Genomic DNA, 26,381 nt, shown 5'->3' on the forward strand with positions numbered 1-26,381 from the left:
GGCACGGTGACTCATGCCTATAATCTGAGCATTTTGGGAGGCCAAGGTGGGGGAATCATGAGGTCAGTAGTTCCAGACCAGCCTGGCCAACATGGTGAAAACATGTGTCTGCTAAAAATACAAAAAATTAGCTGGGCATGGGGGTGGGCGTCTGTAATCCCAGCTACTTGGGAGGCTGAGGCAGGAGAATCTCTTGAAGCCAGGAGGTAGAGGTTGCAGTGAGCTGAGATCATACCACTGCACTCCAGCAGGGGTACAGTGTGACAATGTGAGACTGCCTCAAAAAAAAAAAAAAAAAAAAAAAAAAGGAAATGTGGCTAAGGGGACAGTAGAATTGAATGTTTACTGTTATTTTACTATTTATTTATTTATCTTTGAGACAGAGTTTAGCTGTTGTCGCCCAGGCTGGAGTGCAGTGGCACAATCTTGGCTCACTGCAATCTTTGCCTCCTAGGCTCAAGCTATCCTCCTTCCTCAGCCTCGAGTAGCTGGGATTACAGGTGCGCATCACCTTCCCTGGCTAATTTTTGTATTTTTAGTGAGACGGGGTTTTACCATGTCAGCCAGGCTGGTCTTGAACTCCTGACCTCAAGTAATCCACCCGCCTTGGCCTCCCAAAGTGCTGGGATTACAGGTGTGAGCCACTGCAGCCCGCCTTGGTTTCCATTTTTTTTTTTTTTTTTTTGAGACGGAGTTTCGCTCTTGTTACCCAGGCTGGAGTGCAATGGCGCGATCTCGGCTCACCGCAACCTCCGCCTCCTGGGTTCAGGCAATTCTCCTGCCTCAGCCTCCTGAGTAGCTGGGATTACAGGCACGCGCCACCATGCCCAGCTAATTTTTTGTATTTTTAGTAGAGACGGGGTTTCACCATGTTGACCAGGATGATTTCGATCTCTTGACCTCATGATCCACCCGCCTCGACCTCCCAAAGTGCTGGGATTACAGGCTTGAGCCACCGCACCCGGCCCTGGTTTCCATTTTTTAAAAGATCACTTCAGTTGCCGTAAGGAGGATGGATTTCCCTTTTTTGTCAATAGCACAGCAGTGCCCTCTGCACTGATTATAGTTAGCCATCCTGTCATTCAAAGTCTTCTTGAACACCACTTGGTGTGGGGCAAGAATGAAGCAGGGAGACCAGTTTGGAGGTGGCTACAGTGGCCCAGGGGAGCATGAGAGTGGCTTGGACCAGACAGAAAGACACAGAGGAGGCAGAGCTGATGCCAGCATTTGGGAGTGAGGAAGAGGAAGTCCTAAGGCTACTTTGGTGGTGGCTGAGTCCCCATCTCCAAGACTAAGTCCAGACCTGGTGGTGAGGTCTGATTTTAGCAGCTCCTGCCCAGCTCCTTGTCTCCACCTGCTGGCTGGTGGTGGGAGCACCTTTAGGGGAACTTCAGCCATCAGGGTCCTCGGTCACGAGGCTGGGGAAAGGTGCTGGGAGGTGGAAGAGTCCCCTAACTGCTGGGTGGATGGGTGGGTGGGACTGCGTTCCCAGGGGCATCTGCTGGGCCGAGCCTCTCCCTGGGGGCTGTCCACATCCGCTCTCTCCCCTGCCCATAACTGGGTCAACTCAGGCCCTGTTATGGGCCACACAGCTGCTGGAAGGCGAGTGGTCGTGGAAAAGGGGAGGGGATAGATGTCAGTGCAGTTGGGGAAGAATCCCCCATCCGTGGCAACTCCCGTCGGAGGCAAGGCCCCACCACCCAAGGGCTGCCTCTGATTGTCCCCCACCCCCACCTGAGACCTCAGTGGCTAGATGGGGGAGGGGCGGGGGCGGGGCGAGATTCAAGCAGGGTGTGTCCAGATGGTCAGTCTCTGGTGGCCAGCCTGTCCTGACAGCAGACAGTTAAGCTCCCACTCTCCACCCGTGCCGGCTGGCCAGGTGGGCTAAGGGTGCCAGAGAGACCAGAACCTGCTTGCTCGAGCTCAGTGCTCAGAGCTGGGAAGGGAGCTTCCGCGGCTCCTTCGCTGTCAGCGCCCGCAGCCCCTCCCGGCTTCACTTCCTCCCGCAGCCCCTGCAACGGAGAAGCTCCGGGATCCCAGCAGCTGCCACGCCCTGGCCTCAGCCTGTGGGGTAAGTCGGTGGGCAATGCTGGGGACATCGGAGGGGGCCAGGTCCCCAAGCCTGACAGTGAATGATGGGGCCGAGTAGGCTGAGTGGGCTCCTGGTTTCTCCAGCCTCGAACAGTGTCTGTATGGGGCTCTGGCTCCCTCTCCCTGGACCTCCACACCTCTTCCTCTGCTGCCAGGGTGGATGGGGGTCCCAGGAGGTGGGATAGGGGCTGGACAGACAGCTGTTGCTGCTGGGGCTTGAGAGTCTTGGGCTGGGGGAATGGGCCAGGGTTTGGTCGGGGACACAGATGGGCTCAATGGTATGAGATGGAAAGGACGTCCTCTTGCCCCAGTGTGGGCAGAAAGGGTGGTGGGCCACACCTGCAAATTGAGGCAGCTGCGCAGCCCCCCACTTCCCATGTTTCCATGGTAAAATGCCCCACCTGGGTACCCAGGGCTGTGGGAGCCTAAAGAGCTGGGTGGGAGTGGGCCCAGACGCGGCCTGGCCCATCCTCTCCACTTCCCTCTGCTGGCACTGCTCCTCTCTGCTCTCTGCCCCCCTGTCCCCTTCTCCACCCTCTGTCTCCTTACCATTCACTGACTCGTTTTCTTTCTTTCTGATCCTGCTTGCTGGGGCCACAGAGGCTCCCCAACCCAAACTGGGGCCCCACCTTCGTCAAGTGATGGAGGCTGTGGTTTCACTTTTCCTGTGAGGGTAAGATTGTGCTGTTTGCTGAGCTTTCTAGACCGGCCTGGGGCCCAAGGCAGGGTGGTGGAGAAAGCCTAGGCCACAGACTAGGGTCTCCCTGCCCTCGTGAAGCACCAAGAGGCCCCGAGGCACAGAGAGGTGGCATTCGATGCCATCAGAGCTGAGTCAGACTGAAAATGTAGACAGACCCTGAAAGGCTTTGAGAACTGAAGAAGAATGTCATGGTAGATGCATGGTTTCAGATCTGGCTCTGCCAACAACTGGTGACGCTGGGAAAGCCACTTCTCCTTTCTAAGCCTTAGTAGTCTTGGCAGCAAAATGCGGGGTTTGATAGACACGTGCTTTTCCCAATGGTTTCTCCTTAGAGCTCCCCTTCCGTGGTGAGGGGTTGAGTGACGGGCCCCATCCCAGCCATCGCCCTTTTATTTGGTGGAATATTGGCCGCCAGGCAAGAAGTTATGTAAAGAAAGTGTTATGCTGTTAATGCAGATGGGCACAGGGGTTGTGACCCCTCAGATACCAGGGAGTCCCAGAGGAAAAGTCGGGGATAGTCATGGCTCTTCCTGGGGGACAGTATCAAATGGGTGGCCCTGTTGGGACCCTGTTCCTCATGCCACAGGCCTTCCTCCCTCTCCTCACCTGTGCTCCTCATCCCTCCTGCCTGACCTCCCCTGTGGTGGGGCTGGGCTCCCACATAGTGGGTGGATCTACTTGTACTTGGCATTTTTTGCCATTAGAAGTAATGGCAAAAACGGCAATTCCTTTTTTTTTTTTTTTTGAGATGGAGTGCAGTGGAGTGATCTGGGCTCACTGCAACTTTTGCCTCCCAGGTCCAAGCAATTCTCCTGCCTCTGCCTCCCGAGTAGCCGGGATTACAGGTGCATGCCACCATGCCTGGCTACTTTTTGCATTTTTTTTTTTTTTTTTTTTTTTTTTTAGTAGAGATGGGGTTTCACCATGTTGGCCAGGCTAGTCTCAAACTCCTGGCCTCAGGTGATCCACCCACCTCGGCCTCCCAAAGTGTTGGGATTACAGGCATGAGCCACCCTGCCTGGCCCGTAATTACTTTTGCACTAACCTAGTACCTCCTTCTGCAGGCTCCAGTCAGGCCAACACTGACCCGCAGCTGGGAGGAAGGCAGGATCCTTGAAACCTCTGTCTCCATAGAGGTCCTGGCTAGACGAGCAGCCTCCTCCCCCTAGAATGACCTCACCCTCCAGCCCTCCAGCTTTCAGGCTGGAGACTTTAGATGGAGGCCAAGAAGATGGCTCTGAGACAGATAAAGAAAAGCTGGACTTTGGGAGGGGGCCGCCTCCCATGGAGTCACAGTTCCAGAGTGAGGACCGGAACGTCTCCCCTCAGATCAGACTGAAACTCCACTACCGAAAGGGAACAGGTGCCAGGTGAGACAGCAAATGGGGGCAGGGCAAAGAGGGCCCCCTGGCCAGCTCCAGCTGAGCACCTGGAGTGAGACCCATCAGCCAGCCCAGCACCAGCGCCCCTTCCCACCATCTGTGGCATCCTCAGTCTGGCTCTGACGGCTTTGGGACCCGACAGGCTGACCTCTGCTCTGCTGTCTGGCATTGCTGTTTCCAGAGGCTTCTTCTGCCCTCTGAGGTCATGTTCTTCATGAGGATACATTCTTGAGCCCTAAGTACTCAACTGACCCTCAAATCCCCCTGTGCATGCCGACTCCCACCCCTGTCATGGTCCCTGTCCAGGAAGGCAGCAGGATCCACACTCCATCAGTGAGAGTCAAGGACATCTGGAGGTGTCCCAGGCTCTCCTCAGTTCTGCAAGGCTGTGCCTGTCATGCAGGGGGCATGGACTGCGGGATTGAGGATGATGGGCTTCTGCTTGGAGTCTTCCGCACTTTGATGTTCTGTGGTCTCTTCACCAATTCAGATTGTGTGAGCCCCACATTCCTGAGAGTCCCACTTTCAGTCCTGCTGCATCTGGCACCCTGCTCCCTCCCTGCCCAGGGGCCTGCCCAGTGAGGCCGGAGAATCCTCATGGGCCAGGCTAGTCTCTTTCAGAGAAGACCCTTCTTCCCTTCTCATGCTTGAGGTGCAGCCACCAGCTTTGGCCTCCCAGGCTAGAGCCGCTGTCCTGTTTGTGCTGGAGGATTGTGGTCAGATTCAGCCCCAGGGTAGGGGAGGATGCGTGAAGAGCTTCTGGGAGCTGTGGAGCCTGCCCACAGCTCTTGATGCCTTCTGTGCCTCAATCTGTGCCCTCATTGGGCTTCCCCACCCCAGGACCATGATGCCACCCTGGTGACAGAAAGTTCTTTGTCCAAATGGCAACTTCTGCCAGCTGGACTGCCCATAGGGCTCCTGTCAGTTACAGACAGAGCCCTCATGGTCACGTGTGACTTTGTGGTGCTGATGAGGGAGGGCTGGCTGTAATTACAGTCATAGCCATTGGCTTAAAAAGTCAACCCTTGAAGGCTGGGTGTGGTGGCTCATGCCTGTAATCCCAGCACTTTGGGAGGCCGAAGCAGGCGGATCACCTGAGGTCAGGAGTTCAAGACCAGCCTGACCAACATGGAGAAACCTCATCTCTACTAAAAAATACAAAATAAACGTTGTAGTGTATGCCTGTAATCCCAGCTACTTGGGAGGCTGAGGCAGGAGAATCACTTGAACACAGGAGGCGGAGGTTGCGGTGAGCAGAGATTGAGCCATTGCACTCCAGTCTGGGCAACAAGAGCGAAAACTCTGTCACAAAAAAAAAAAAAAAAAAAAAAAAAAGTCAACCCTTGGAACCCCCACCTGAGTCAAGGAGGCAGAGGTTGTAGATTGTGTCCCTGTACTCCAGCCTGGGTGTCAGTGAGACTCTGTCTCCAAAAAAAAACCTGACTGATCCCAACAATCATCTGTCACCAACCTTTACTTGGTCTACCCATTCTACAGGAGACGTTAAGTTGGGACCTGAGGTCTACAAAGCATCAAATAGCACCCCTTGTTCTTCGTCCCCTCATATCTGCTGGTCTTGTTGCCAGAAGTCCCAGCAAGCGGGCCCCTTTGAATAATAACACAGCCCAGGAGGGAATGACTCATGCCCTTCCCCCTTCTAGTCACCAGACATTGCCAGATTCTGATAAGCTACCAGACCCTTTGTGGGGTCTAAGGGAGAGATTTCCCATAAACATGCCTTCTCAATGGTGTCTGATATGTTTCAGCGTTGGGCCCAGCATTGGGCCCAGGTAATGCTCTGACTGTTTCTGGGAAATTTCCTACTGCCCAGCCTAGAATCTCTCTGGGGGTTCAGAGTCTAAAGTTAAACAGCTCTGCTGAGATTCCCAGTTTGGTGCTGTGGGACTTCAGCAAGTCACATGACCTCCTTGTTTATCTAATGGACAAATGAGTGGTTCCCGACCGGCAGATGAAAGGTGCAGAATATTCTGTAGTTAATAGATGGCTTCAGAGAGGAGAAAGGAGCTTTTTTCCATTCTTTCTTGGAGGCTAGTGATGCATACAGCCACTGTGAGTCTGCAGGGACCTCCCACACCCCCGTCCAAACCCAGGCCCAAGCTCAAGAGCCACCATAAATTGTGTGTGCTGAAGGAGACCCTGTGGGATATCGAGGCTGTTGAGAGATGGGACATCAAGGCACCTGGCACGTGACAAGCACGTGATGCTGAAAAGTGTCTGTGATGACGTGTCATGGGATGAAGGAGCTTAGGGCCTGGACAGGCCCCTTTTCCTCCTTGTGGGGCTCTGAGCACTTGGGGTCCCCTTGGTTGGTTCTGGGAGGGTAGAGGCCCTCAGAAGGGCTCCCAGTGTGCTCCTGGGCCTGAGGGGTGTGCAGTGTGTACAGGACTCCCTGAAAGGGCTCCCTGGGATGAAGGGCTTTTGGGGGTCTGTGGTCCTTCTCCAGCAAGAGTCACAAACCACATCCTCCACAGTCAGCCAGATGCAAACCGATTTGACCGAGACCGGCTCTTCGATGCGGTCTCCCGGGGTGTCCCCGAGGATCTGGCTGGACTTCCAGAGTACCTGCGTAAGACCAGCAAGTACCTCACTGACTCGGACTACACAGGTAGGCCCTGCCCTGTGGATCCAAGGCCTAGGCATCCTGTGAGCGGATAGTTAGGTGGGCTGTGTGGGCTTGATCCCTGGTCAGGAGCCAAGGAAGGAGTGAGTGTTGTCAGCAGCTCCCCCTGGATGATTGCCAGGGGCCCTGTGGACAGAGCTAACCAGGATGGCCTCCTGTTGGTCTCGGCTGTGCTTCCTGCTTCCACCCACCCCTCAGGGTTCCTCTGTCACCCTTAGCCCATTTCAGTGGCTGAATGGAAACCCAAAGCAATCATCTTTTTCTTTTTCTTTGTTTTTTTTCGAGACAGAGTTTTGCTCTTGTTACCCAGGCTGGAGTGCAATGGCGTGATCTTGGCTCACTGCAACCTCTGCCTCCTGGGTTCAGGCAATTCTCCTGCCTCAGCCTCCTGAGTAGCTGGGATGACAGGTGCGTGCCACCATGCCCAGCTAATTTTTTGTATTTTTAGTAGAGACGGGGTTTCACCATGTTGACCAGGATGGTCTCGATCTCTTGACCTCGTGATGCACCCGCCTCGGCCTCCCAAAGTGCTGGGATCACAGGCTTGAGCCACCGCGCCCGGCCTGCAATCTTTTTCTTTAATAACAATGTTATTGAGATATAATATATAACGTACATATGATACACTTAACCCATCTCAGGGCACTCTTTGCCCAAAATCTAAATATCTGTATTGTTTGGGCTGATTAGAAAAGTAACATGAGGACTCTAGAAGATTCAAACAGTAAGGAAACAGAGAGAGCCAAGGGTAGACACAGTCTCTCATCCTGGGCCCCTATTAATGGTTTGAGAATGCATCTGCTCAGACTTTCTTTCTTTCTTCTTTTCTTATCTTTTGGAGAGAGGGGGTTTTGCCATGTTGCCCAGGCTGGCCTCAAACTCCTGGGCTCCGGTGATCCACCTGCCTTGGTCCCCCAAAGTGCTGGGATTACAGGTGTGAGCCATGGTGCGGAGCCTGTTCAGTCTTTCTCAAAGCATCAGTATATATTTACATAAGTGGGGTCTTGACACATATACTAATTTGTAATGTGCTTTTCCTCCACTTAACACATCTTGTAGCACTTTCCATTTCAGTACATGTCTAACTCAATCACTTTGACAATTGCAGAGTGAGTTTTCCATTATGTTGTTTATCATAATTTAGTTAACCAATTCCTTTTTGATGGCCATTTAGGTTGTTGTCGTTTTTGGCTTCAACTAGCTGACTGCCAGGCCCTCTGTATGCTAAGCACTTGTTTATATTATTCTCATTTTTTTTTTTTTTTTGAGACAGGGTCTTGCTGGAGTGCAGTGGCATGATCTCGGCTCACTGCAACCTCTGTCTCCTGGGTTCAAGCGATTCTCTTGCCTCAGCTTCCTGAGTAGCTGGGATTACAGACGCCCACCACTGCACGTGGCTAATTTTTGTATTTTTAGTAAAGATGAGGTTTCACCATGTTGGCCAGGCTGGTCTCGAATTCCTGACTTTGTGATCCATTTGCCTTGGCCTCCCAAAGTGCTGTGATTACAGGCATGAGTCACCACGCCTGGCCTTATATTATTCCCTTTGAACCTTACTATAACCCTGGAACATTCCCATTTTACAGTAAGAAAAATTGAGGTTAAGAGAGGCCACGTGACTTGCCAGAGGAGACAGAGACATTAAGTGGTGGAGTTATGTACAGATACTGCTCTGAATATTCTTGTGTAGACAGCATTTCATAAATGATGATGACTTATGTCTTAGAAACTTAGTTTCTAGGACAAAAATTGTAGTCAGACTTGTTGGTATTTCTTTTTTTCTTTTCTTCTTTTTTTTTTTTTTTGAGATGGAGTTTCATTCTTGTTGCCCAGGCTGGAGTGCAATGGTGCCATCTTGGCTCACCGCAACCTCCGCTTCCTCGGTTCAAGCGATTCTCCTGCCTCAGCCTCCCGAGTAGCTGGGATTACAGGCATGTGCCATCATGCCTGGCTAATTTTGTATTTTTTGTAGAGGCGGGGTTTCTCCGTGTTAGTCAGGCTGGTCTTGAACTCCCAACCTCAGGTGATCTGCCCGCCTTGGCCTCCCAAAGTGCTGGGATTACAGACATGAGCCATGGTGCCCAGCCCAGTGTTTCTTGTCTGTTACTTGGAGCCTTAATACTTTATAACATGGTTGTGCTCCCACCAGTTGTGCGTAGCATCTCTTTTAATCCTCCCAAGGGGTACTTTGAGCTGGATTTGCTATACCGGGCTATCGAGCAGCCCAGCCGCTCCTGGTTTCAGCACCACTGTGCCCCTGCCCCCCGCTTCTTCCCACAGAGGGCTCCACAGGGAAGACGTGCCTGATGAAGGCTGTGCTGAATCTTAAGGATGGGGTCAACGCCTGCATCCTGCCGCTGCTGCAGATCGACCAGCACTCCGGCAATCCTCAGCCCCTGGTAAGTGCCCAGTGTAAGGATGACTATTACCGAGGCCACAGCGCTCTGCACATCGCCATTGAGAAGAGGAGTCTGCAGTGTGTGAAGCTCCTGGTGGAGAATGGGGCCGACGTGCACGCCCGGGCCTGCGGCCGCTTCTTCCAGAAGGGCCAAGGGACTTGTTTTTATTTCGGTGAGTGAGCCTTTCTTGGATAAGTTGAGGCAAAGAGAGGGTAAAGCTTTGTTCAAGGTCACACAATTAGCGTATGACAGAGCTGGCAGTTAAACCTAGGTCTGTCCGAGCCCGATGTCCTGCTTCTGACCACTAGGCTGCCTGCAAAAGCAGTTTGTCTTTTGCCCACGCCAGCCTCAAACTCCTGGGCTCTAACAATTCTCCTGCTTAGCCTCTCGAGCTGGGGCTACAAGTGTGTGCCATTGCATCCAGCATTAATTTGTCATAAGAGATGTTTCATCATTGTCTGGCCAGAGGATGGCATGCACCCAAACCCAGACCCAGGGAAGGGAGCAGTGGGCTGCTAGCACTGGCGTGTGACTTGACCAGGCAGAGCCTGAATAAAGAGGCAGCATGCCTGGGCTCTGGCAAAGGAGACAGCGAAAGTCAGGGGCGAAGGGGACCTTGGGTGGCTGGTCCCTGTTCTGCTCCCTTCAGTGGTGAAGAAGCCTGACCTGCTTCAAGGGGCGTGAGGAGTAGGCAGGTGGAAACCAGGAGGCCTGGGGCCCAAGCTGCTCTCTCGGCCTGCAGGTGAGCTACCCCTCTCTTTGGCGGCCTGCACCAAGCAGTGGGATGTGGTGAGCTACCTCCTGGAAAACCCGCACCAGCCCGCCAGCCTGCAGGCCACTGACTCCCAGGGCAACACGGTGCTGCATGCCCTGGTGATGATCTCGGACAACTCAGCTGAGAACATCGCACTGGTGACCAGCATGTATGATGGACTCCTCCAAGCTGGAGCCCGCCTCTGCCCCACCGTGCAGCTTGAGGACATCCCCAACCTGCAGGGTCTCACGCCTCTGAAGCTGGCTGCCAAAGAGGGCAAGATTGAGGTGAGTGGCTGTCCCCTTCCCATCTTCCCTGTCCAGGAAGCAGTAGGTCTCACCGAAAACTTTCTGCAGAAAGAGCCTGGGGGTGATGAAGAGCAGAGATTTCTCTGCTTTTCAATGGAACACTCTTGTTAGTAAGAAAATGTTCAGTATGTACCTCTAATATATGTGTGTTTATTCATAATTTGTATATGAACTACTGAATTAATAGTTTACATTATAAACCATTGGGAATTAAAAAAAATTATTTGGGTTTCTTTATTAAGAGACAATCTTTTTATATCTGTTGCTTGTTTTGCTATTAGATTTGGTCCTCTAGGCCAGGCGCGGTGGCTCAAGCCTGTAATCCCAGCACTTTGGGAGGCCGAGGCGGGTGGATCACAAGGTCAAGAGATCGAGACCATCCTGATCAACATGGTGAAACCCCGTCTCTACTAAAATACAAAAAATTAGCTGGGCATGGTGGCACGTGCCTGTAATCCCAGCTACTCAGGAGGCTGAGGCAGGAGAATTGCCTGAACCCAGGCGGCGGAGGTTGCGGTGAGCCGAGATCGCTCCATTGCACTCCAGCCTGGGTAACAAGAGCGAAACTCCATCTCAAAAAAAAAAAAAAAAAAAAAAAAAGATTTGGTCTTCTGTTTCTGCATATTTATTGACAACTTTATAATGAATTTAGAATTTGTCTACTATGACACTTAAAATTTCTCTTAGGTCATAATTTGTTTTTTGTTTTTTTTTTTTGTTTTTTTTTTTTTTTTTGAGACGGAGTTCTGCTTTTGTTACCCAGGCTGGAGTGCAATGGCGGGATCTCGGCTCACCGCAACCTGCGCCTCCTGGGTTCAGGCAATTCTCCTGCCTCAGCCTCCTGAGTAGCTGGGATTACAGGCACGTGCCATCATGCCCAGCTAATTTTTTGTATTTTTAGTAGAGACGAGGTTTCACCATGTTGACCAGGATGGTCTCGATCTCTGGACCTCGTGATCCACCCACCTCGGCCTCCCAAAGTGCTGGGATTACAGGCTTGAGCCACCGCGCCCGGCCTTAGGTCATAATTTGTGTTTTGAATTTTATAATTTTTTTGCCACACAGAATTTAAAAATTGTTAAATCTGCAAGTGTAATTATCTTTTCCTCTAAGATTCCTTGGTTTTGCTATTGTCTAATTCCTGCTATAAGATTATATATATAATATAAGTTATATGTACATAATGTGTTATGACCATTGTATATTATAATATATAATTACATATAGTATATATAATCTTCATACACATTATTTTCTTTTGCAGTTGTATTTTTTTTTTTTTTTGAGATGGAGTTTCGCTAGTTACCCAGGCTGGAGTGCAATGGCGTGATCTCTGCTCGCCGCAACTTCCGCCTTCTGGGTTCAAGCAATTCTCCTGCCTCAGCCTCCTGAGTAGCTGGGATTACAGACATGCGCCACCATGCCCAGCTAATTTTTGTATTTTTAGTAGAGACAGGGTTTCACCATGTTGACCAGGATGGTCTTGATCTCTTGACCCCGTGATCCACCCGCCCCGGCCTCCCAAAGTGCTGGGATTATAGGTGTGAGCCACCGTGCCCGGCCCTGCAGTTGTATTTTTAATGCCTAGCTGGAAGTTATTCTGGTAGGAAGAGTTCACGTAACGGCCCCTACTTTGTTCCAAATAGCTTACCAATAGCTTACCAGGGCTGGCCTCATGGATGTACAGTGGAGATTTCTGAAAGATTAAGGAAACAATAAACATAAATAGAAGATTTTTTTTTTTGTTTTGAGATGGTCTCACTCTGTCACCCAGACTGGAGTGCAGTTAGCTCACAGCAACCTCTGCCTCCCGGGTTCAAGCAATTTCTCCTGCCTTCACCTCTCAGGTAGCTGGGGTTACAGATGTGCGCCACCAGGCCTGGCTAATTTTTGTATTTTTAAGTAGAGATGAGGTTTCACCACGTTTGTCAGGCTGGTCTTAATCCCCTGACCTCATGATCTGCCTGCCTCAGCCTCGGAAACTGCTGGGATTACAGGTGTGAGCCACTGCGCCCGACTCATAAATAGAAGTTTTAACCCTTTTTCACTACCCTCCCAAGTATCTTGGAGTGCTTCCTGGGGCGTGTGAACCTCACTTTGTTGTCTAGAGGCACTGCTGTGTCGTGACCTATGACAGCAGTCCCCTGCTCTGTTCCTCCTTTCCCATTCCTCATGTGTGAAACCAGATTCCTTTCTAACCTGTTCCGACTGGGGGCCACTCTCTGGTCTGTTGAAGATTCCGGACTCTGACCACAAAAGTGCACACACAGATACAGCTGGTAGACTCTGATCTCAGGGGCCTCAATGACCCCAGGGCTAAGGATCGCTCTGTCATTTGAGGAGTTCAGGGAAGAGGGCCACGGGATGGGGGAGGGGAAGGAAGAGCCAGGCTGGCTGGCAGGCTGGGGCATATGTGACTGGGTGTGTGTTTAAGAGTTTGGACACACAAGGACCTGCGGGTACACGGGCACATGCACGTGTTAGCTGCAGCTCTGCAGATCGTGGCAGCTGCAGGGTCCTGGGTGTTTGCCAGCCTTGGCCCAGGATCAGTGCTGGGAGGGGACTGTGAAGGCAAGCTCACATGACCACCCTGCAGATTTTCAGCCACATCCTGCAGCGGGAGTTCTCGGGACCGAGTCAGCCCCTTTCCCGAAAGTTCACGGAGTGGTGCTATGGGCCTGTCCGGGTGTCGCTGTATGACCTGGCTTCTGTGGACAGCTGGGAAGAGAACTCGGTGCTGGAGATCATCGCCTTTCATTGCAAGAGCCCGGTGAGCCCACAGCGGCATGGGTGCACGTAGAGGACCAAGCAGAGCTCCCAGCAAGGTCCACAAATTGGGGCTGCCTGCTGGACCATATCTGCCCCATTCCTGTGCCAGTGGGGGTGTGGCTGCATGTCCCAGCAGGCACGACCCTGACCATGGCCACCAGGCCCACACTCAATCCACACCCCAGTCCCATCCAGCATGGGGATCATGCCAAGGGCTTTGAGGCAGCCATCCAGGTCCCCTCTGTTAACCAGCAGTGTGACCACTTTTGGTCACCAGTGTGACCAAAAGAGTGGTTACACTGTAGTTGGGAGGGTTGGGTGAGGTCCTTCAGGGCTCCTGGGGTGTGGAAGGCTGCTCCCTGTCCTCTCTTCTCCATTTTCTGGGCCCTTGCTCTGATCCTGACATGGAGTGGGCAGCCTATCTGCACTGCTGAATGTACCCCCGGCTCTCCCCTCCCTACCCAGCACCGACACCGAATGGTGGTTTTGGAGCCCCTGAACAAACTGCTGCAGGAGAAATGGGATCTGCTCATCCCCAGGTTCTTCTTAAACTTCCTGTGTAATCTGATCTACATGTTAATTTTCACCACCGTTGCCTACCATCAGCCTGCCCTGAAGAAGGCAAGAGTGGGGCCGGCGGAGGGGGCACATCTTGGGGGAGACCTGCTTGAAACGCCCCTGGGGGAAGGTGGGACAGGGAGAGTGCTGAGGCATGCGCTGCTGGAGTGACATGCTCGAGCTTTTGGGAGCCAGCATCCTGGTACTAATGCCGATACAGTAAAGATTTGCTGAGTGCTCACTGTATGTGAAAAAGGATTCCAGGCGATGGACGTGTGTTGACTAATCAATGTTCCCACCACCCCTGAGATGATGAACTATTATCACCCCGGTTTATAGTAGAGGGAGGGGAGGCACAGAGAGGTTAAGTAACTTGCCCAGGGTCACACAGGGTGGAAGTGGTGTGGAGAGAGGAACTGAATCCAGACAGTCTGGCCTTAGACCCAATACTCAAATGCTACACGATGTGCCTCTCAGGATCCAGGGTCCTTCCCTGGAGCCCATGTTTCCCCGCCATTCTGAGGGGCCTCTCCACAGCTCAGGCTCAGGGTGGGCCCTCAGCTTCAGCTCTCTAAGGTGAGCTGTTGGAGAGAGGACCCAAGGCCCTGGGTCTCATCTGAGTGTGTCTTCAGCAGGCTGACCCCCACCTGAAAGCGGAGGTTGGAAACTCCATGCTGCTGGCGGGCCACATCCTTATCCTGCTAGGGGGGCTCTACATCCTCGTGGGCCAGGTGAGTGCTCCTCCCCTTCTCCCACCAAGAAGCAAACCTAGAATTCTGCTTCACGGGGCTTAGAGCAAGTTACCTGCATCCCCTCACCTACAAAACCCAGTCCCACCCAGAGCAACCAGCCTCGCCGCAGCTGAGGGCCAGAGGTTCTGGCCTTGCCTTCTGAGGCCTGAGACCCCTCTGCTGTGCTCTTGGGGTTTCTTCGGGTAGCAGATGGCTTCTCTGATTCCTTGGCAGTACAGGCTCTGCTCCCCAAGGAATGGAGCTGGAAGCCCCTGCCCCCAGCCAGGATCCTCGGCTGGGACATTCCCTTTTTGGGGAGCACAGAGACCAGGGTGGGGCTCAGGCTAATTTCCCCAGTAAGGCCTCTTCAGTGGGAAATGCCGTAAGCCTGCAGGACACAGGCTGGGCACCAAGACATTGGGACCTCCTCAGAGTGGGCAGAGCATGGGCACCAAAGCCAGGTTGGCTGGGGTATGGGTGGTCCCTGTGAGGCCAGGGAGAAGGGAAGGGAAAGGCTCTCCCCCCTTCCTCCATGCAGTATGCAGGCTCTTCATCTGTACCCCTTGGCCTTGCCTAGGTGGCTGCTCTTTCTGGAAAGAGTCCCAAGCGATCTCAGCTATCAGAAGTATTTATGAGTCCCCCAAAACCAAAGCTGCTGACTTAGCCCTAGCCCGGGGGGCAGGCTCCCACTCAGCCAGGCCAGCAGGGAGCGTGCGGGACAGCAGGTTTCACAGCCCTCTGTCCTTCCTTCCTCTGCAGCTGTGGTATTTCTGGCGGCGCCACCTGTTCGTCTGGATCTCGTTCATAGACAGCTACTTTGAAATCCTCTTGTACGTGGGTGTCATTCCTCCTCCCTTCAACTGCCTCTGAGGTCTGGAAGGGGCAGGTGTGGCAGAAGGCACCAGGTTGGCTTTAGAGGCAAGGACATGGGGCCCAGGAAGTCGGGACCTGTGTACAGGCCAGACCCAGGAGTCTGCGGTGCTGTCCGGCCTGGGGCCCTTTGTGCTGCCATCATTGTAGATGGGGATAGTGACATTTACCGGGCCTCACCACACACCTGTTTCACTTAGTCCTTGAAAACACTCTATGAGTCAGGCATCATTATTATTGTTCCCATTTGACAGTGGGAGGGAACTGAGGCCCACAGAGGTCAAATGTCTTGCCTAAGATGGAGGTCAGGGCAGGCCAGTGGGGGCTCAGGGAGTCAAGTACCAGCAAGCCCACCTGGATCCTGCTCCCATACAGCCTGCTCCAGGCCCTGCTCACGGTGCTGTCCCAGGTGCTGTGTTTCCTGGCCATCGAGTGGTACCTGCCCCTGCTCGTGTCTGCGCTGGTGCTGGGCTGGCTCAACCTGCTTTACTATACCCGTGGCTTCCAGCACACAGGCATCTACAGTGTCATGATCCAGAAGGTGAGAGAAGGGGTGGCCTGGTGGGACTCTTTGGCTTCATCAGGCCAGAGCCTTCCTCCACAGCTGACCTAGGCAGAGGAGAGCATGTGTACATCCGCCTGCGCACCGGCACCCAGACACTTGCTGGATGGAAGCTTAAGTACAGGCACGCACATGCCTCTCTCAGGGCTCTGCATGCACACACAAACACGTGCACGTATATGTGTTTGCGGGTGTCCACATGGGACCATGTGCATCCTTCCACATGCAAGGAACAGAGAATATATGTATAAGCTCATCTGAGTGTCTATCCTGGGATGTGTGGGCATGTAACTGCATTCATCTATGTATTCAGTGCCTGTTTAGGGAATGCCTACTGTGGGCTGGGCCCTGTTCTAGGTGATGGGAATATAGCAGAGAACAAAACATGTCCTTGCTCCCCTGAAGCTGAAGTTCTAGTGGGAGGAAATGAAAACCTTAAGAAAACAACTGAACAACTGAGAACGTTCCATACTGCTTTTTTTTTTTTTTTTTTTTTTTTTTGAGACAGAGTTCACTCTTGTTGCCCAGGCTGGAGTGCAATGGTGTGATCTCGGCTCATTGCAACCTCCGCCTCCCAGGTTCAAGCAATTCTCTGTCTCAGCCTCCAGAGTAGCTGGGACTACAGGCATGTGCCACCATGCCCAGCTAATTGTTGTATTTTTAGTAGAGACAGGTTTCACTGTGTTGGTCAAGTTGATCTCGAACTCCTTGACCTCAGGTGATCTGCCCACCTCAGCCTCCCATAGTGATGGGATTACAGGCTTGAGACACCACACCCGGCTAAAATTTTGTGAAGGAAATGCACAGGACAACGTGATGGAGAATGGCTGGGACCAAGTACCCTTTAGATGGGATGGTCTGGGAAGCCTTTCTAAAGAGGGGATATGGCCAGGTGCAGTGGCTCAGGCCTACAGTCCCAGCACTTCAGGAGGCTGAGGCAGGCAGATCACAAGGTCAGCAGTTCGAGACCAGCCTAACATGGTGAAACCACATCTCTCCTAAAAATACAAAAATTAGCCAGGTGTGGTGGTGCATGCCTGTAATCCCAGCTACTCAGGAGGCTGAGGCAGGAGAATCACTTGAACCTGGGAGGCAGAGGTTGTAATGAGCCGAGATCATGTCATTGCACTCCAGTCTGGACCACAGAGCGAGACACCATCTCAAAAAGTCAATAAATAAAAATGGATAAATAAATAAAGAAGGGATGTTTAAACTGAGACCTGAAAGAATGATTGAGCCACTGTAGTGGGGAGGAGGAAATAGTCTCAACAGAGGGCACAGCAATGGCTGTTGTGAGCCAGAAGCAGCTTGGGGTGCTTGGAATAAGGCGAGGAGGCTGGGTGGATGGGGAGATGGCAGGAGGGTGGAGGTAGGGAGGTTGGGAGGAAGGGAAGGGCCAAGTCTCTGTCCACGGGGAGGGGTTTGGAGTCCCCAGAGGCTTTTTTTTTTTTTTTTTTTTTAAATTGTAGCAAAATACACTTAACACAGAACTTCACTTTTTTTTTTTTGAGACAGAGTCTTACTCTTATTGCCCAGGCTGCTGGAGTGCAATGGCACCATCGCGGCTCACTGCATTCTCCCCGTCCTGGGTTCAAGTGACTCTCCTGCCTCAGTCTCCTCAGTAGCTGGGATTACAGATGCCCACCACCATGTCCGGCTAATTTTTGTATTTTTATTTATTTATTTATTTATTTTTGAGACAGAGTCTTGCTCTGTTGCCCAGGCTGGAGTGCAGTGGTGCGATCTCGGCTCATTGCAACCTCCGTCTCCCAGGTTCAAGCGATTCTCCTGTCTTAGCCTCCTGAGCAGCTGGGATTACAGGCATGCACCACCACTTACATATAATTTTTATATTTTTAGTAGAGACAGGGTTTTACCATCTTGGCCAGTCTGGTCTTGAACTCCTGACCTCAGGTGATCTGCCTGCCTTGGCCTCTCCAAGTGCTGGGATTATAGGCCTGAGCCACTGCCCCTGGCCAAAAATTTTTGTATTTTTAGTAGAGACAGAGTTTCACCATGTTGGCCAGACTGGTCTCAAACTCCTGGCCTCAGGTGATCGGCCTGCCTTGGCCTCCCAAAGTATTGGGATTACAGGTGTAAGCCACTATGCCTGGCCCATTTTAACCATTTTTAAAAAGTATTCAGCTAAGTGTCATTAAGTACATTCACACTTGTATAACCATCACCACCATCCATCTCCAGAACTTTCTTGTCATCTCAAACTGAAACTCAATGCCCATTAAACAACTCTCCATTCTCTCCTTCCCCCAGTCCCTGGAAACCAACATTCTACTTTCTGTTTCTATGAATTTGACGACCCTAGCTACATCATATAAGTGAAATCATAGAGTATTTGTCCTTTTATATCTGCCTTATTTCACTGAGTAAAATGTCCTCAAGGACCAGCCATGTTGTAGCATGTGTCAGAAATCCCTTCTTTTTTTTTTTTCGGGATGGAGTCTGGCTCTGTCACCCAGGCTGCGTGTAGTGGCACAATCTCAGCTCACTGCAACCTCCACCTCCCGGGTTCAAGTGATTCTCCTGCCTCAGCCTCCCAAGTAGCTGGGACTATAGGCGTGTGCCACCAAGCTCAGCTAATTTTTTATTTTTTATATTTTTAGTCGAGACGGGATTTCACTGTGTTAGCCAGGATGGTTTTGATCTCCTGACCTCGTGATCTGCCTGCCTTGGCCTCCCAAAATGCTGGGATTACAGGTGTGAGCCACTGGAGCCACTGTGCCCGGCTTTTTTTTTTTTATTTATTGCATTTTATGTTTTGGGGTACATGTGAAGAATATGCAAGATAGTTGCATAGGTACACACATGGCAGTGTGATTTGCTGCCTTCCTCCCCATCACCTATATCTGGCATTTCTCCCCCATGCTATCTGTCCCCAACTACCCCCCACCCCGTCCCCACCCATTTTTTTTTTTTTTTTTTTTTTAAGATGGAGTCTCACTCTGTCGCCCAGGCTGGAGTGTAGTGGTGATCTCGGGTCATTGCAACCTCTGCCTCTCAGGTTCAAGTGATTCTTCTGCCTCAACCTCCTCAGTAGCTGGGACTACAGGCATGTGCCACCACGAGTGGCTACTTTTTTGTATTTTTAGTAGAGATAGGGTTTTGCCATGTTGGCCAGGCTGGCCTTGAACTCCTGACCTCAGGTGATCCACCTCCTTCAGCCTCCCAAAGTGCTGAGATTATAGGCTGAGGCACTGCACCCACCCAGTTCCTTCCTTTTTAAGGCTGAATAGTATTCCACATTTTGTGCGTCCATTCATCTGTCGATTCAGTCACCTGTTGCTTCCATTGGGAATAATGCAATTATGAACAAGGGTATACAAGTACCCGTTAGAGTCCCTGTTTTCAATTCTTTAGGGTATATACATACATAGAACTGAAATTGCTCGGTCATATGGTAGTTTCTATATTTAAGTTTTTGACCCTGGAAGGTTTTTTTTTTTTTTTTTTTTTTTTTGAGCTGGGTCTCATTCCATCACCCAGGCTAGAGTGTGATGAAACGATCATAGCTCATTGTAGCCTTGACATCCTGGGTGCAAGCAATCCTCTTGCCTCAGCCTCCCAAGTAGCTGGCACTGTAGGTTTGTGCCACCGTGCCCAGCTACCAGAGAGATGGAAGCAGGAAAACAATGTGATCTGAGATATAAGACTCCTCTGCTCAGTGTGTCTCTACAGGGCCCACATATGCACACTATGTGTGTGTATGTGCAGTGTACATGGGAACCAGGCTGCAGTGGATGAGGCAGGGGTCTGGGGTCATGCCTGGTGGCCCAGCTACCCACCCTAGCCCCTGGGCACATGTGTTTCAGGTCATCCTTCGGGACCTGCTGCGCTTCCTTCTGGTCTACTTAGTCTTCCTTTTTGGCTTCGCTGTAGGTAATGGCTCCCTCCAGTCCCCTCCCCATTCCCCAAGTCCCCTGTCCACCCTGTATACCCTCAAGGCTGCCTGCAGGTCTCCTGGGCTGAGGACCCCTCTCTCTCCATCCCATAGCCCTGGTGAGCCTGAGCCAGGAGGCTTGGCGCCCCGAAGCTCCCACAGGCTCCAATGCCACAGAGTCAGCGCAGCCTGTGGAGGGACAGAAGGAGAAGGAGAACACGTCCCCGTATGGGAACATCCTGGAAGCCTCCTTGGAGCTCTTCAAATTCACCATCGGCATGGGCGAGCTGGCCTTTGAGGAGCAGCTGCACTTCCGCGGCATGGTGCTGCTGCTGCTGCTGGCTTATGTGCTCCTCACCTACATCCTGCTGCTCAACATGCTCATCGCCCTCATGAACGAGACCGTCAACAGTGTCGCCACAGACAGCTGGAGCATCTGGAAGCTGCAGGTGTCACCAGGGAGGCTCCCTGCCCCCACCCCACCCCACACTCAGGCGGTGGGGAGTGCTCGGGACCCTGTGGAGCTGGGCCTTCCCTAGCCAGAGGCTGCCAGGTTGGGCAGCTCTATCTTGTCAGAGTCTTTCTCCTCCCTTTTTTTTTTTTTCCTTGAGGCAAGGTCTTGCTCTGTCACCCAGGCTGGAATGCAGTGGCATGATCACAGCTCAATGTAGCCTCGGCCTCCTAAGCTCCAGTGATCCTTCTTCCTCAGCTTCCTGAGTACCTGGTATTACAGGCACACGCCGCCACACTCAGCTAATATTTTTATTTTTTCTAGAGAAGGGGGCCTCACTCTGTTGCCCAGGCTGGTCTTGAACGCCCAGCCTCGGCTGATCCTCCCACCTCAGCCTCCTGAAGTGCTTGGATTACTCCCTCCTCCTCCTTTTTTTTTTTTTTTTCCTGAGACAGAGTTTTGCTCTTCTTGCCCAGGCTGGAGCGCAATGGTGCGATCTCGGCTCACCGCAATTTCTGCCTCCTGGGTTCAGGCAATTCTCTTTCCTCAGCCTCCTGAGTAGCTGGGATTACAGGCACATGCCACCATGCCCAGCTAATTTTTTTTTTTGTATTTTTAGTAGAGACGGAGTTTCACCATGTTGACCAGGATGGTCTCCATCTCTTGACCTCGTAATCCACCCGCCTCGGCCTCCCAAAATGCTGGGATTACAGGCGTGAGCCACCGCGCCCGGCCTACTCCCTCCTCCTTTAAGAAGCTCATAGATGTACTCAGGACAGGCTGGGTGTTGTGGCTCCTGCCTGTAATCCTAGCACTTTGGGAGGCCGAGGCAGGTGGATTGCCTGAGCTCAGGAGTTTCAGACCAGCCTGTACCACACAGTGAAACCCGTCTCTACTAAAATACAAAAAACTAGCCAGGTGTGGCAGTGTGCGCCTTTAGTCCCAGCTGCTTGGGAGGCTGAGGCAGGCGAATTGCTTGAACCTGGGAGGCAGAGGTTGCAGTGAGCTCAGATCACGCCAGTGTACTCCAGCTTGGGCAAGAGTGAGACTCTGTCTCAAAAAAAAAAGAAAAAAAAGATGTACTCAGGACAGTCCCCCACACATAGTAGGTGCTCAGTGTGCCACCAGCTACTATTATCATCATTGTTGACCAGGGTTTCTTTTTTTTTTTTTTTTTTTCTGAGATGGAGTTTCACTCTTGTTGCCCAGGCTGGAGTGCAATGGAGCAATCTTGGCTCACTGCAACCTCTGCCTCCTGGGTTCAAGTGATTCTCCCGCCTCAGTCTCCCAAGTAGCTGGGATGACAGACATGTGTTACCCCGCCCCACAATTTTTTTGGATTTAGTAGAGACAGGGTTTCACCAGATTGGTCAGGCTGGTCTTGAACTCCTGACCTCAGGTGATCCACCCGCCTTGGCCTCCTAAAGTGCTGGTGTTATAGGTGTGAGTCACTGCGCCCCACCCTGCTGTCAATTCATTGTTGATCTTGGGGAACCCCCTTATCTCCTCTGAGCCTTGGTGCCCTCCTCTGCAAAGTTCTGTGCCCCACCTGAGTCACTGGCATGCCTCTGGGAAGGCACATGTGTGGGGTGAGCAAATGAAATTCTGTTCCTGGTGGTGTGGCAATCTGGAGCTGGAACAATGTCAGAGCAAGTAGCTGTCAAGTACTTGTGACGTACTGACTTCCCATCAGCTGTCTGAGGCACTTTGTCCTCAGTCTACAAATGGGGAAACTGAGATGCAGAGAGGCTGAGGGCCTAATGCCACGAATCCGCGTGTTTAGTTGACTTCAGGTTATACTGTGAAGTGCTGCGGGGCACCTTCCTGCTCCCTTTGCCCTGTGTGCCTCTGCCCCCACGGAGAGTCCCAGGCCGTTCTGATACATCCTTTGTCCCCAGAAAGCCATCTCTGTCCTGGAAATGGAGAACGGCTACTGGTGGTACAGGAAGAAGCAGCGGCGGGCAGGCGTGATGCTGACCGTCGGCACTAAGGCAGATGGCAGCCCCGATGAGCGCTGGTGCTTCAGGTGAGTGAGGGGTGGGAGGGTCTCTGGGGGCAATCCCTGGGGCCCCCTTGCAGTGCAGGGCACAGCTGCCAGGAGCCAGGTCTGGTGGGAAGGGCAGGCTCAAAGAGCACCAGGGACTGAGCCCGAGCAGGTGAGGTCAGGGGTCCGGGTCCTACAAGCCATGGCTGCCATGTCTGTGGCTTTGCCTGCCTGGCCATCTGCCTGTCCCAGTGGCTTAAACTGAAGGTTCCCTCCTGGTGATCTCAGATTGCTCCTTTTGCCTGAAATGTGGTACAGTAAGGAGGCCAAGAAGTCAGAGGGACCCTTGGGTTCCCAGCACTCTAGCCTTGCCCTGGCTGCTCTGTGTCTCTTCAGCCCCAATTCTGCCAGCCTGATCTCGGAGCTACAACCCGTTCCATGGAGAACGTGCCCTTCTGTGTCCAGGAAAGGCTGGGACACTGGGAGAGGGAACCTAGTGACAAACACACATCTGAAAACAGACACTGCCGTGAGGCAGCAGATAAGCTGAGAGACGGTCTTAGGCATGTGGAGCAGCCATGAAAGGCCCTAGAACCCGAGAGCACAGATACACCTGATCTGAATTTCTCTTCTCTGGTTGCTCTGGGCAACCTAGGCTGCTGTCAACAGTCAGAAGGGGTGGATGCTGATTTCTGCAAGTGGGTACCTGCCTCACAGGACAGGGTTCCAAGGGGGTGGCCCAGAACCCTGCAGAGAGAAAGCCTGTCCCCCTCAGGGTCTCTTCTCTGTGTCCACTAGAGCAGGTCCTTCTCCAGGGTGGGGGTGGGTGGCCCAAGCAGGCAAACCTCGGCTGCTCTGTTGTCCTCAGGGTGGAGGAGGTGAACTGGGCTTCATGGGAGCAGACGCTGCCTACGCTGTGTGAGGACCCGTCAGGGGCAGACGTCCCTCGTGAGTAGCGTGGTGACTGGAGCCTCCACCCTGGGTGTGTGTGTGTGTCTCTGCTGCTTGGCCACAAAGCCTTCGAGAGTCTGGGGCGGGACCCAGAGACCTCCTGTTGGTCACTTTGCAGCTCCCCGCATGCCAGCTCCTCTTACAGGGACTGCCTCCTTAAAACGGTGTTGCTCTCCTGTCGTGTCCACCCCCATCTTGCTTTCAGGCAGGAACCAGGGAAAAGCTCTGAGGCTGTTAGCGCTTCCACCAGCCCAGCCTCTGGTTGCCCTCTCCCCAATGCCAGTCAGTTTCACCCTTTGCCCATTCAATGGGTTATTGAGGGTCTGCCCCCAGCCAGGCCTGGGCTGAGCCTGGGGACCCAGCAGGGGAATAAGCTAGGAAGGGCTGTGTCACAGCCCAGCCCACAATACAGGCAGCATTTCCCTGGGCCCTCAGAGGCATTGCCCTGCACAGGCCCTCAGCTCCTTCACACCCCAAGTCCCCCACCTCTGAGAAACCACTTCCCACGCCTCCCCCACTTCCCACGGCCAGTGTCCTTTCCATTCTAGTGTAGTGATGGCCCCTCCCGTCCCCACCCTGCTGCCTCCACCAAGACCAGTTCCTTCCTCTCACCCTCAGAGGCCTGTTCTGAGGATTAGCTCTCTCCACTGCATACCCTTTCTTTCTAGAACCTTCAATAGCTCCCACCTTCCACGGTTCACTTCGTCTTTCTCCTTCTCCTCCCTGACAAATTTCATCTATTCGTGCCTGTCGCCTCCCACAACAGCCTCCTGAGTCGCCCATGGCCCCTGTTGTGGGGACGCTCCTCTGGCCTCTTCTGCCCCAAAGCCTGCCGGTTTCCCAGGCTCCTGGGCCGTGACCATGGCCTCTCATACTGATAGGTTTCCTTTCACCCTCTCTTTGCATCTCCCTCCCTTTACTACAATGCCAGGAGAGTCACCTTGTCCCTCCCTCATCTTGCCCCAAGCACTACACACCCCACTGCCTGCTGGGGCCTCCAATATGACATTCCCAACAGGTGCAGCCTTGGGGCTGCCCCAGCAGGTCACATGTATGTCACCCCACCCCCTCCTCACCCAGGTAGGAGGCCTTGAGAGTCTCGGCCTATCCTCCCCCATACCAGCTTTCCCACATTGAGCTGGGTGTCCTTGACCTCTCAGGCGGCCACTCATCCCTCTGCCCTGCCTCTCACGTTTTGCTTCTGCACCACTGCAGGGCGGCCCAGCCTGTACCCTTATCCCACTCCAGTCCTGCTAATGTGAACAAAAACTACACACAGCCTCCCACTGCCTGGAAGGCCACACTCCTCAGAGTGGAGCTCAGGGCCCGAAGCTGTTCTCTGACCCACTCCCCACACCCCCATCCACGCGTCTGCAGTGCTCCTTGCTCTTTGCTTTCCTTAGGTCTTCTCCGGATTCATCTGTTGGATGTGCTCTTCCTCCCCTCTGGGTGTCCAAATCCGCCACCTCCCCTGTGGGATGGGTCCCCTCTCCTCTGAGCTCCTCCAGCATGTCTCAGGTGTTCTGTCTCTGACACACAAGCCTGTCACCTCCAGGCGCTTTAAACTCCTAGGGGTGGCAGGGGGCAGGGAGGGGGGTGGGGGAAGACCCTGACAAGGCAGGGGATTGGGAAATGCTTGTGGAATGAGGGAAGCAGGGAGAGGGATTGCTGGCCTCCAGGATCGCTGAGGCTGTCCCCACGGCATGACATGTTTTCATGACTGTGGCCCCTTCTGTTTCCCTGGTGCCTGCTTCCTGGGGACACACTCAAGGGTTACGCCACAGTACGTGCCATCTGTTTACAGGAACTCTCAAGAACCCTGTCCTGGCTTCCCCACCCAAGGATGAGGATGGTGCCTCTGAGGAAGACCACATGTCCCTCCAGCTCCTCCAGTCCAGCTGATGGCCAGATGCAGCAGGAGCCTGAGGACAGAGCAGGGGGTCTTTCTAGCCACACCTGCTGGCTCTGAGACTCCAGTGAATTCTGGTGGCAAATATATTTTTTCCCAAACTAACTCTTCTGGAAACATTATTTGAGCAGAGTTGCTGGGACCCTTAAAGCTGGTTATGTCCAGATGTCTCTGTGTGCACAGGTCGGTGTGTGGGACTAGGTTGCTCCTGCCCTTGCCTGGACACAGAGACCCTCAGCTGCTGTGTCCCCACCCTTACCCCCATGTCCCTAAGTCTGGGGACTGTCCTTTACCTGGTTACAGGCAGCTGGCTGAGGTGCTGTGCTCATTGTTGTGGCAGATATATGGTGGTGGGCATGGGCAAACAGCCACCTCTCCTTTCTCCACCACGACACCCTTTGCTTTCCACAACCACCCTGCTTTCAGGCAGGCACCTGGGAAAGACCCAGTAAAGCCACCTCTCTTGCGTTCTCTTCCTATTGGGCTTCTTGCTCATCTTCCCCCTCTCCCAAGCCATTCTCTGCAGGGCAGCCAGAGGGGCCTTCCTAAGACACGAGATAAACATGTCATCTTTGTGCTCTGAAGGCTTGACAGGCTCCCCAGTACCACAGAATGCCCTACCTGGCATCCCAAGACCCCCAAGGTTTTGCCCAAGCATTTCCGGACACCTCCTCTCCACCTGTTGCCTCACCCTCTTTAGCACTCTCCCCAAATTCATGCAAGCCAAGAGACCTCGTGCTTGATCCCTTGACCTGGCTCTTGGCTGGAAGCTCCCCACCTACATTAAAACCCTACGCTTATTTCTGAGGTCAGCTCAAAAGGTCTTATGATTGCCTTCCCAGTTTTTTGCAGTCAAAATGAATTTCTCTCCCGTGGTATAACCGTGTGTGTGCAAAAGGTGTTTGCATGGATTATTTTCCAAGGAGAGCGGAGCATGTTCATAGGCTGAAAGGAAAGCCTCAGTAGAGAGAGCTTTCCATGGAAAGTGAGACAGGGACATAGGTGAAAGAGGCCCCAGGAAATGAGAGAAGAAATGAGGTGGGCAGAGCTTTACCCCAGAGGTTTTACCCCAGAGCTTCACCCCAGAGGATGGACTTGGATCCAGATAAAGTCCGCTCGTTCCCTAAAGGTCGTGCTAAACAAGTGATAAGGGTGGTCAGTGCGCGGGGGGTTGAGCGACCCCGTGGACACGGTAAAACAGGTGTGGAGAGAGTATTTGGCGACCCTCAATAGATTCAGGAGGAGCTAGTAGGATGAATGCTTGCCGTGCGCCCAGGCTCTATAGGGTTTCACGTGTGTTATCTCACGTGATCTTCTGGGGCGCGGCTGTCACGGTTTTCCAGACTACCAATCGGAAGCTGACGGAGGATGAGTGATTGGCCCAAGACCACCCAGCTAGGGAGTGGAGGAGGCGGGGCCCAAAAAA

The 26,381-nt window shown here is 52.8% G+C and overlaps 1 protein-coding gene across 3 annotated transcripts; it reads left to right on the forward strand.

Annotated features, from left to right (window-relative positions):
• Window positions 1–1,766: 1,766 nt before the first annotated feature.
• TRPV2 (transient receptor potential cation channel subfamily V member 2) lies at window positions 1,767–25,060 on the forward strand. 3 transcript variants are annotated; one of them, XM_074388238.1, is made up of 16 exons: window positions 1,767–2,071; window positions 2,692–2,764; window positions 3,856–4,161; window positions 6,666–6,799; window positions 9,095–9,385; window positions 9,956–10,254; window positions 12,872–13,045; window positions 13,510–13,665; window positions 14,235–14,333; window positions 15,093–15,163; window positions 15,579–15,744; window positions 19,593–19,659; window positions 19,775–20,109; window positions 22,010–22,137; window positions 22,964–23,043; window positions 24,851–25,060. In XM_074388238.1, exons 3-16 carry the CDS (start codon window positions 3,962–3,964, stop codon window positions 24,946–24,948), a joined length of 2,298 nt encoding a protein of 765 aa, XP_074244339.1. In that variant the 5' UTR covers window positions 1,767–2,071; window positions 2,692–2,764; window positions 3,856–3,961; the 3' UTR covers window positions 24,949–25,060. The 3 variants fall into 3 exon arrangements, with proteins under 3 accessions (XP_074244339.1, XP_039331841.1, XP_039331843.1); XM_039475907.2 differs by lacking the exon at window positions 2,692–2,764; XM_039475909.2 differs by lacking the exon at window positions 2,692–2,764 and having other exon boundaries at window positions 1,768–2,071; window positions 14,238–14,333.
• The last annotated feature ends 1,321 nt before the right edge of the window (window positions 25,061–26,381 follow it).

Source organism: Saimiri boliviensis, chromosome 17, assembly GCF_048565385.1.
Source record: "Saimiri boliviensis isolate mSaiBol1 chromosome 17, mSaiBol1.pri, whole genome shotgun sequence".
Lineage (NCBI taxonomy): Eukaryota > Metazoa > Chordata > Mammalia > Primates > Cebidae > Saimiri > Saimiri boliviensis.

What these genes read in the sequence shown, in the direction of transcription:
- TRPV2 (XM_074388238.1), top strand. Translation starts at nt 3,962, where the DNA reads ATGACCTCACCCTCCAGCCCTCCAGCTTTCAGGCTGGAGACTTTAGAT. An exon ending in ACAGTGTCATGATCCAGAAG is followed by an intron (nt 15,745 to 19,592) that starts GTGAGAGAAGGG and finishes CATGTGTTTCAG; the next exon opens with GTCATCCTTCGGGACCTGCT. An exon ending in GTCAGGGGCAGACGTCCCTC is followed by an intron (nt 23,044 to 24,850) that starts GTGAGTAGCGTG and finishes ATCTGTTTACAG; the next exon opens with GAACTCTCAAGAACCCTGTC.